This window comes from Helicoverpa armigera, chromosome 24 (genome assembly GCF_030705265.1).
Source record: "Helicoverpa armigera isolate CAAS_96S chromosome 24, ASM3070526v1, whole genome shotgun sequence".
Classification (NCBI taxonomy): domain Eukaryota; kingdom Metazoa; phylum Arthropoda; class Insecta; order Lepidoptera; family Noctuidae; genus Helicoverpa; species Helicoverpa armigera.
Window position 1 is genome coordinate 4,219,489 of NC_087143.1, and position 11,723 is coordinate 4,231,211.

Below are 11,723 nucleotides of genomic sequence, written 5' to 3' on the forward strand. Positions count from 1 at the left end.
TGAAATGCGATTCAATATTCTTATAGAGTTGCTGCTATTCGCACAGATATAACCACAAATTCGGGCAATGATTGTGTTTAAAAAGCAGAATTACTAGTCATCACACCATCTCTAGCTATTCATACTTTTTATCTATACTAATATTATAAAGAGGAAAACTTTGTTTGTTTGGTTGTAATGGATAAACTCAAAAACTACTGGACCGATTTTAAATATTCTTTCACCATTAGAAAGCTGTATTATCTGCGAGTAACATAGGCTATATTTTATCCCGGTCCGGGCAGTAGCTCCCACGGGACGCGGGTGAAACCGCGGGAAAACGGCTAGTTGATAATATTTTTGAAACACACTATATAACTCACGAGTCCAACAAGACTTCTACATAGAAGCACTATATCCTAAAACAAATACCTACTAGACAACTGCTCATATATCAACACTAAAATCCACGAGCAAACTCAAAAGCCCTATCAACCTGACGTAAATAAATCATCACTTCACAAACACCGATACTAAATTACCACTTCTGATTAAATATTCCACAGCTCTCCGTAGTGTCATGCAAATAAACAAACAAACTTTGAAACACGTATTTATTTTAAAGACAGACAAACGGTTTAGATATTAATGAATGTGTCTGGACTTCGACCGAGTGACTTTGGGGTACGGACTTCGAAGTGAGCGCTTTCTTCTTAATTGCAGACTTCGGCTGTATAGACTGCTTGAGAGACTTCGTTCAGGTGTTAGGCGGTTCAAGTCTGGGCACCTGTAACATTAGTTATGTAAAACACGTTGTATAGTACCTAGTTAAATTATATTCTATTCTTCTTAATAAACGTAAGCAACAGATTTAGGTTAGTTGAGAAGGGGGACTTAACAAAAGCATCCAAAAACACTTCAATGTTTTTTGCGTTCTTTTTTATAAAAAAGTAAATCTGCGTAAAACATTTCAACTTTACAAATCTTCAAAGACTAATTCGTACTTCAAAAACTGATTTCCATAATATTTTATTGAAACTAAATCGGCAAACCCGATTTTAAGATTACATTACCATAAGCCCAGAAAAAGGTCCGCTTAACCTTTTATGGAAATAAACTGGGCCTTAAATCGTGGCCTGAACAAATAAGGAAGGGACTGGCCCCGCCACCCTTACTTCTAAAAATAATATAGTTGAACTAATAATATCCTTATGGGGCTTTAAACGCTTATCACAAATCTACATAATGTAATCGTGTGTCGAAGACTTGAACCTTATCTTTAAGTGATGGGCTTTTAAACGACGGGGTCGTGGCCCCGTAATGGTCTGAAGAGTCAATCACTGGCGTGGATGGGTTACCACCATACATTTCTTGCCATGAATATCCCGCATTTATAAAAGGCATCCCGTATTTATATAAAAGGGAATGTTCAGCGTTCGCCTAACTGCCTAAACTGGAAAGTGGTTTCAAGCGGCATTTGCAGAATAAAGGGGTCCAAACTACTACTGCCGGAGAATCTATGCTGGAGTCATGCTACTTGCTTCGGCCACCTTTTTTAAGGCAGTGAATCACACACTACTCGAATGTGTCCCAAAAGGTGACAGCCATATGCATATCAAGAAAATCCAAGGGTATCACTCAATTTTCTGTGAGACGCTAGACTGCGGTCTTGTAGGATCTGGAACCGAGCATCCAGATAAAACTAGTTTCTTCTACTCACTTGTAAATCTCATTGGTAATGAAGTTATCATTCTTGCATCTGGTAGTCCACTGCGGCCAGTACTTGAAACCCTTCTCCTCGGCGATTTTGAGTGCGCATACCGTGTCATCTCTAATGTCATCGTCTAGTAAGGCTGGGGACAAAAAGATATATATATTTTGAGATCTTGCTTTTAGAATTTTTGATCAAGTAATAAAATTATATATTAGGGACTTTTAGGGAATACGAGTTTGTTTTAATTCAGTTATCTCCTTTTAATACAGGTATCTCTTATGAATATAATAATTAGTAATATTATAAAAGCACATATGTTATTTTGTATGATATACTGGGGTGTAAAAGTTCAAACAGTCTTAACCACTATTAAAAATTGACAAAATTGCTACAGTAATTAAATAACGCTTAAGAAAGAATCACAATTCCATATTACGAGAGATAACAAAAACGCCATTTTTTGCAATGAAAACAGTCTAGCCTAGTCTGTTAATTAATTAACGAATTATTATTAAAATATAAACAAATTGATCAATCTATGCACACGCATGCGGTCGCGTGATAACCTGATGAGATTCATTAACTCACTTCGTAAACAGACAGATTGAAATAATACATTTTGATAATAAACAAATTGACAGCTGAACAGCTAAATGTTTTGAAATTATTGGCATTTCAGTGGCTTTTAGATAGACAGGTATTATAATGGTTACATCATCATCATCACTGACTGGTATTGGAAACTTTAGAACAATATTAGGCTAAAGTATCGGTAATTAACTAACATTCCCTTCCTAGTTTACGAACAGTAAAACAAAAGCTAACAACAAACTAAGCCAAGCACCAGTAACTAAGACAAATAAATAAAATATGAAGAAAAATAAAACTGTTTTACTACTTTGATCATACTAATAAGCTAAACCATTCAATCACTCAAGCACAATGTCACCAAACATTTAGCAACAAAATCCTTATTATAGTAAACCAGAAACTCACGAAATCAAATAAACTAAAGTAATGCTCGTAAAAATGTTGCTTAACTTTCCGCCACTACAGAATCCTGATTTATACTTTCCTACTTTAATATTTCCACTCGAGTGGTACAAAGATAACGCTGGGAACTACCACAGGCTTTCGATAACTCACTCCTCTACAATCTCGAATAAATCCGAAACTTTTAAATATCGTGACTTACGCCCCGATACTATGATTTACAACGCCATGATAAGAGAACACGGAACAGTGCCAACCCCTAAAAAAATAAGGCCGTAACTCGCAACGTTATGTTGGCAAAATTACCTCCGTAATACAAATAGGTACTTAAGCTTTTGTTGCCATCTTCCCTTATGAGAACAAAGAAAATCTTGGTTATCATGTTGGTTTTAAAAGGAAGACATGACGATATAAAATATGAGCCTGTCTTCTGATGAACAATTTATCATGATCTAAATAAACGCTCATTTTCGTATTTGACTTTTAGGGGGGTAATAAGTCATGGTGACATACCTTCATAAAATGGTATTGAGGTCGTTGAGTCATTTAATGATCATGCAATGAAAGATTGTTTTCTTTTTGACTTTGCAAATTACATACGGTACCGAATATGTTTTACGATTGTTTACAAGTTAACATGATTTATCCTGATGACAAAAACAAAAGAAAAGCGGCATAGAAAACGTTAATGGAATGAACTCTTAACTGATGGTGTCAAAAGAAAGCAGAGAAGGAAAAAAGCTAAATTTAAATACTACTAACAAATCAGTAGTACTTAAAACAGAAACTGTAGTAGCAGATCCAACGAAAGCGCTATACAATACACTTGACCAAAGCCCATAAACTTTTGATGTAAAACGTAGACCATAAAATCTGGGGGCTACGAATTGTTTGCTATGTCGTTCACAGATTGCTACAATCGTGTCTTTGTCAATTACCAACATTGTAACTACAGTAACAGTTACAAAGAGAGCTACATTAGGGTGCTTCTACACGGTGCATGTAGCTGGAGCAAGTGGCCCGCGCGCACGCAACAGAGCACTCGGGTAGCTTTGCTTTGGTACATGCTCGAGTTACTAGACTCGCACATGTTTTAACGGTGCATGTAGCTGGAGCAAGTTAACATGCACAAGTGACAAATGACAAGACCGGGTGAGTATTTTGCTTTGGTATATGCTGGAGTTACAAGACTCGCACATATTTTTATGGGTGCATGTGGAGCAAGTTGACATGCGCAAGTGACAAATGACAAGTGACAAGAGCACGCGGCTGGGTATTTTGGTTTGGTACATAAGCGAGTTACACACTCGCACGTGTTTTTTAAATGCATGTAACCTGCGCAAGTGCCTCAATATGAGCAAGCTACCTACACCGTGTAGAAGCACCCTTAGTTACAGAAAGAAGCTTTAGAATAAAAGAATCCTCTGGTCATAAAGATTGGAATATGGTAGTTACTGTTCAAGACGGTGATAAAGAATTCTCGCCGAATAAAATTGAAGTATGCAGTGCAGATGATGACGGTTATGAGAATTTAAGAAGACCAAAACGACGCATGGATTCTTTTAAAGAGGTGAATATTGATTTAGTGGGTGATAGACTTTATGAAAGAAATATAGATAGTTAAATAAGCGAACTTAATATAGATGGTGTTTTAAAGGACCTACTAATACTTTAGCAGAAAATTGTTACGCAAGTGAAGTCAGTAGTAGGAGACCACGGGAGTTGTATTAAATAATATAAACTCCCAGAATGAATCGTATAAATATATTTTATAAGCAACTCTTTTCTCACCTTCGCAAGATATATTACAGAGTCCGCCGCGTTTCTTCTCACGACACCACTCTTTTGGAATCTAGAAATCAAAGTAGAGGAAAAATATAAAGGGAAAATATCAGCTTTATCATTGATTTTATTTAGTTGGATAACTTTAATCTTGGATTCTGGGGATTATGGTTAAGGAAATATTTTTTTAGAACTAAATAATTCGTATGTTAGAAAAACAAAAATGATTTACCTGATACAATCCATAGAGCTTCTTGCCACTTGCTTTAACAGTCAATAAGCTCGTGTCTCTTTTGCTCACTTTTTCAATCAAACATACCCCTGAAACAAAGAAACGTTTATTTAAAAACTGCTCTAGTATGTACGACATTTTATTTATATTATTTGTAAGAAAGCTTACAAGTAACAAATTGATGAAAAATGATAATTTCTCTCTCATCTAATCTAGCTTAAATACAGAATAATCGTAAATGTCTCGTTATTCAAAATCTACCCAGAACCACAAAAGCCTGACGGACAAAGTTGCTTAACCTTTCAATTGATCTCACTATCTATGCAACCACGAACCCTTAAACTACCTTCTATTGTTCACTAGCCCTAATGTTTATTATAATAACTAGAACCACTCAACTCTGCAAAGGTCATTACCACGAGAAGTTCAAGGTCAAGGTCACAATACAAGGGATCAACTAGTCAGAGATAATATCCCGAGAGGGATCTGTAGCCAATTTGTAATATTGCATTGTGTTATTCTGATTAAGTTTGGTATCTAAACGTATTTGTAACTGTGAAATGGCACGGGATCACTTACATACCAATCGAGTTGAAAGAGAATAAAATCATTTTTTATATAAAATTGAGTATGTAAAATCTTAATGTAGCTAAAGACATCCTGACAGTATGAGAAATGTTATTGTATCACATAAAGTATGTTTTATTTGTCATGATTTGATAAATTATTGCTTAAATAGGTATCTGAAAGATGAACTAACAATCGAAGACATTAAAACCTGCTAACACAAAAAATATTCATAGACCTCTGAGATTCAGCGAGATTGTTTATTAATGACTATTCAAAATTTATTGCACACCAAACATTTATTTATAAGTCAGTGTCTTATCTCAATTGTTAAGCCTTAAATTCTAGTTAACACTACAATAGAATAATTTAACGATAGATGGTCTAAAAATAATTTAAAGAAAGGGCTCAATATAATCTCGAATTTATCTTCGAGAAAATCCCACTTCTCGAGTACTTTTAAACATCAGCCTGTCTATACCCCAAGGGGCTCTATTTAAAACTAAAGTTTCAAGGTCACTGCTCTTTGTATGCGAAGGTCAAGGTCATCGTTTGTGATCACCGCGGAGTTCCATTGTGTGTTTAAAATGGCGATGTTCTGCATAGAAAGTATTGTGGTTTTTGTATTGGATGAATTGGTGCGAATTTTTCATGGTTATGTACTTATAAAGTTGTTTTTTGTACACAGTACGTTTCAGTGTGTTTACGTTATAATATGTTGTATCAATTATAATTGTTACACACAGTATGAGTTCGCCGACACAGGCACTAAATATTCGGAAGTCAGGTATTTCTGGATATCTAAAATATTATTATGACTGCAGACTATAAAATTTAAAAATAAATAAAAATAATCTCCTTGATATATAAGTTTAGATAACATTAGTAAGTACTAATTGAACATAATTAAGTGTATAAGTAGTACCGGACACTTCAACTTAACGCACGTGTGATATCTCGTGAAAGGTTCGAGAGGTTATCAGAAAATATTATTTGCTTATGCTAATAAATCTTGTACTTTATAAACAACAGGTTTATTATTATAAGCATTGCATTCGTTAATCATTTTCCTTAACAACTGAATTGGCTTTTTTAGTTTACTTGACTAGTTTTACTATTTTATGTCGCAGACTCGTTAATGTAACAGAGATAGAATTAGTACCTGTTTCAGTGTTTGGCCGCAAGGTTTTGGCTCCCAAACTTGTTTGGAGAAGAAGGTTTAAGATTTTTGCGTAATACATTAAGATTTAATTCCGTAAACTTTTGTTAATTTTCATTTTTTCTCACATTCAACAGCAACAAAAGCCACAGTCACTATTGTAAATAAACATTTTTCCCATTGCACTCCTTAGTTCTATGAAACGCTTCTGATAATAATCTAGTGAATTCCCCAAGGTGTTATGTTGGGTTATAAAAACTTAATTATATTTTATTAGTTGTAGTATTTTATTAGTGACTTTATATGACGTTGGTTAGAAAAGAAGTATGCAAGAAGATGATTTGGCAGGAGAATAGCAATCTAATAATAACTTTGAAAATTACAAAACGTAAAAAAAGACTCACATTATACCTAATAATAATTATTTAAGAAAGTTGGATTAAAATTATTTTCTAAATTCACTAAATAATTAAACAGTCTCAACTGGAAAGCTAAATAAAACTGCCAACTTATTTCTTAGAAGCTTAAAAACGTTCAATGTTCACGTCGAAGAACATAATTTTTATTATGCAAAATAAGTTTATAGTCATTTTGTACGTGACTTAAATATTGCATTTACTGCATAATCACGTTTCTATGCAAAACTAATGACTTTTAATTAACTTTTTAACTTTAACTTGGACTTATTTTTAATGTTTTTATGCCGATGGCATATTTTTAAGATTTAGATTTGCAAAGTTATTATGAAGTATTCGACTGAAATATTAAAATGGACTGAAATTTCAAATTTTAATATAGGAAATCGGTTAATGTTAATTAACCGATTAATTAACCCAATAATTATACATGGGCCATTGATGCCTGAAAATAAAAATGATTTGATTTGATTATGATTTGATTTGCATGGGCAAAAATAGTAATTTCCTAAACCTAAAAGACTACCAGATTTTTTCCTACTAAGAGTAGCAAAATGAAGCTTGAAAACAATCAAGGGGAAAACCTCTATGTAAAACCAATATATTAGTGAAGAATAGTCGAGTTTCTTGTAATAATAAAATTGCATTATAATAAGGAATAATGAATTGCAACTGCAGCACTCTGCATTAATTGTAACTAATACATCATAATAAGTTAGTTCATTCTCAACATAATGATTACAGTACTTAGAGTACGTAACCAACCGGATTCGCCATTAGTACGAGTCGCTATATGAAAAAATTGGCTAAGTTACGCGCGTAGGCTAAGGTATAGGCGCCGATAGCTTAATAATGCATTTTCGATCATATATATACACTAGCATTCACTTAACGCACACTGATGCATTCAAGTATAATCAGCGCTGTAGTTAGGGAGTTTGTTGCGAAATTTCTTTTTCCAGCAAAAACAAATATAAGTAAGTGGCGAAGGGTGAGCGTTTTGGGGCTGTCTACCAGACAATTGAAAAAAATATTAGTTTTGAGCTCTTGTACAATGGTGGCGTTCTCTGTTGGTTGAACACTCTAAGTTACAGCAATAGAAAACCAGTAGGTAATTGCGTAGTAATTATAGTGCAATTTGTTAGATATTTATCATACAAAGAAACGGTAAGAATCTCGTGTGTTAATTAAATTACAGTCCAGCTGATCGATCGATCAGCAAGTAAAGCGTCACATAGCGCGGTCAAGTGATGGATGGGTCGCCATACTACATTACAATACGTATAAAGAATGAATTTATACATAGTAGGAAAAATTTACTGAACAATAATATTACCTAACCTTTAAATTAATTCCAAGAAGTTTAGACAGTGATGCCGATTAAAAAAAATATGAAAAAAACCGGCCAAGTGCGAGTCGGACTCGTGCACGAAGGGTTCCGTAAATTACAGTTAAATCAACCTATCTCAAAAACTATAAGAGATACTTTGATCAAACCAAAAATCGTTGAAAGAGTTAATTAGCATGCATCACCTCTATTTTTTTTAGAATTTTATACCCCGTAGTTATAAAAATAGAGGGGGGGGGACATACTTTTTACGACTTTGAGAGCTGATATCTCAAAAACCGTTCACTTTAAGAAAAATGTTTTTTAGAAAACTTTATATCATTTTAAAAGACCTTTCCATTGATACCCCACACGGGTATGTACATCGAAAAAAAAAATTTCATCCCTCAGTTACATGTATGGGGGGCCCCACCCCCAATTCTTTTTTTTACTATTTAGTGTCATATTTTTGTAGCGGTTCATACAACACATATTCCCATCAAATTTCATCACTGTAGTACTTATAGTTTCCGAGTAAATCGGCTGTGACAGACGGACAGACGGACAGACGGACATGACGAAACTATAAGGGTTCCGTTTTTGCCATTTTGGCTACGGAACCCTAAAAAATGAATCATTGTAAAATCTCGCTCCAACTCCACAGAAATCATAATAAAACTTCCTGCATGACGCGATTTGTGACTAAACATTGAAGAGGATAATATGAGAAATTTAATAGGTCTACCTGCAGTTCTACCTGACATCATAACTTTGTGCTAAGACATTTCTATCCCTACTAATATTACCTATAAATGCGAAAGTAAATATGTCTGTCTGTTACGTTTTCACGTCTGAACCACAGAACTAAATTTAATAAAATTTGGTACAGAGATAAAGTTGACCTTGAGAGAGATCATAGGATAGTTTTATCCCAGACTTTTGAAGAATTCTCTCGGAAACGCGATATAACCGAACTATACGGGGGCAAAGCCGCGGCCGGAAGATAGTTGATCATAACTTTAGGAATCCTATAATTATCGTATCTTCAAAGACATAGGGCATGAGCATCTATTGCCAATCAAACTTCAATTATTGAATACTGTCACTGCCTTATTTACACAGGATTAACAATTGTAAACTTATATAAAGTAACACTATCTTACTTCTTCATTCTCTTCTCTTGTCTATCAAGCGATGATCAGAACAGATTTTAATAAACTTTGACACACAGAAAGTCCAGTGCATAAGAAAAGACAGAGGGTACTTTTGATCCCGGTGCAAGAAGTTCCCTCGGGACGTGTGTTGAACAGTAACATTATAAGGAAAATCTTGAAGAAAACTTACATTGTCCCAAAAACATATCATTTGGCATTCCAATTTTCAGTAATTCTCTCACTAATTTACACCTCGTTTCAAATCTTTTTGCATCACTGATAATGACAAGAAAAAATATAACAAAAACTACCACACGTGCGTTCCACATGGCTCTGTATGTATGTATGAACGTAAACATACAAAACGATTATGCAATTAAAATAACACTAGTCCTTACACCAATGCAATAAGGTTGAATTTTAAATGAGTGACTCGCTCAATGTCAAAGTCAGCTGATTGGTCAACGTGAGACGTATTTTCCGCGAAGATTTTTTGCATGTAAATACATTATACCGGTTGGGAATCTGACCTAATAATGTTTATGTATGTGTTGTTTAAGTAATTACATTTCAAACGTATTGAAATAAATTGTTTTGTCTTAGTACACGGTATTTTGGTTTAAATATAAATAAGGTTGTTTGTTTGTACGTATTTATTTATAGGACAGGTAATATAAAATCTATAATAAACTATTTTCCAGAAAAACATTGCAGACATAGCTTGTATGCTTATTCTTCACTATATAATCTGCAGTTATTTGTTTTTCTGTTTGCATGTTGGATGTTATCTCCGGAACTACTGTCTTGATCATAAAAAAGAAACACTGATAAAATGTTTAAGTACATTTATCTTAAAATGATAAATACTAAGTATTTCTTTCCTATTATCCTAGTATCACACTAGCAAAATAGCCAATTAAGAATTAAATAGGTAATATTTTTTTACCGAACAATGTATTTGCGTCAACTCGAGTCTACTGCAAGCATGCGTCGGCGCACGTAGGTTCTAATACCACGAACATTTTAGAGCGAGAATACCAAGAGAAACATTTATTTGCGTCTCAGTGCCACACACTAGTGAATCTCACCTTAAGGCTTAGAATAATGGCCGGGGCTGCAGGTTGTTCGAAAGAGATACCGCGGCCCTGGCACATAAAAGGCCTACGACGGAACACGACGGTTTTTAGTCAGTAAGAGTCTGACACTCCCTCACCGCTGCTAACCCACAGCGGGAGGGGTCATTTGATGATTTTTGACGTCGTTAAAAAAAGGCTTAGAATAACCAAACACTGCAAACTGACCAGTCAGCCAACAGTCGACCCGATGGTTGACAACCTGGTGGTTCCTTTCAAAGATTTCAGGACAAATACTTGATCTTTGCAATGTGCGAACTAACACTCATGTTCATACTGATAAATGAACCCAAACAAACTATCGGCCGACTAAAAGTTTGCAGCGAATTTGATTAATATAGAACAGTACTTACATGTTCCCAAATAAGTTTTCTGTATCCCTTTAATTTTCAACAGTTCTTTAGAAAGTTGACACCTCGTAAATGTTTTGCTCGTGCATAAATCGCACAGAACGAAACATAGCAACACTATGGATATTAATTTGCACTTCATGTTTTTTTTTAAAATAAAATAACTACTAAATAAAATCACTTGGATACTTTTTGGTCGGTCCAAGATATTGAGTAGACAAATTGTCAGTAAATAATGGACAATAATATCTCGAAAATAAATTTTATATAACAGTATAACCTATCAATTTTACCTGTTTGAAGAAGATTATTTTTCTGTCCCTTTCTTTTGTACTATGATAGTGTGAGACGTAATATTTTTATCTGTGTTCAAGTGTTTTCTTATCTGTTGATGAAACTAGTGTAATGTTTAAAGTTCCTTCAAAGGGATTCCTTGATATCTTCGTTAAAAATCTTTACTTTCTTGCTAAATCTTTATAGTATTTTACATTTATTTGTGTTTGATTTTGCTCGCTACTTCAAAATAATAGATGAATACATAAATAAAACGCAAGAGTCAGTTTAAAAGAACCATGAAGAAAATCATGAAAGAAATACGTATTGGTAACAATTGGCTCATACCTACGATGATGACATTAACAAAGCAGCCTGCAAAAGTAAGTTGGTAAAGTTACGAATCCATACTTGAAAGGAATGGAATACCATACTTCGTACCTAGGATTCGACGCCAGAGGTCTTTAAGGAGTGTCTTTAAAAAAACTCTTATACTAGGGCTTGTTGTTACAGCCTTTGTATCGTCCCAATGCTGGGCACAGGCCTCCTCTCTCACGCTTGCTCAATGCGGGTTGGTGATTTCAGACTATAATAGTCCATGTTTCCTCAAGACGTTTTCCTTCACCTTTTTATCAGTCATTGGT

General features: G+C 34.4%; 1 protein-coding gene across 2 annotated transcripts; it reads right to left on the reverse strand.

Annotated features, from left to right (window-relative positions):
* Positions 1-579: 579 nt before the first annotated feature.
* Positions 580-11,059, reverse strand: LOC135118665 (alpha-lactalbumin A-like). 2 transcript variants are annotated; one of them, XM_064041254.1, is made up of 5 exons: positions 10,810-11,059; positions 4,701-4,789; positions 4,478-4,538; positions 1,700-1,832; positions 580-766 (listed from the first exon to the last, which is right to left on the reverse strand). In XM_064041254.1, the coding sequence occupies exons 1-5, from the start codon at positions 10,946-10,948 to the stop codon at positions 625-627; spliced, it is 564 nt and encodes a 187-aa protein (XP_063897324.1). In that variant the 5' UTR covers positions 10,949-11,059; the 3' UTR covers positions 580-624. The 2 variants fall into 2 exon arrangements, with proteins under 2 accessions (XP_063897324.1, XP_063897323.1); XM_064041253.1 differs by lacking the exon at positions 10,810-11,059 and adding an exon at positions 9,514-9,669.
* Positions 11,060-11,723: the final 664 nt, after the last annotated feature.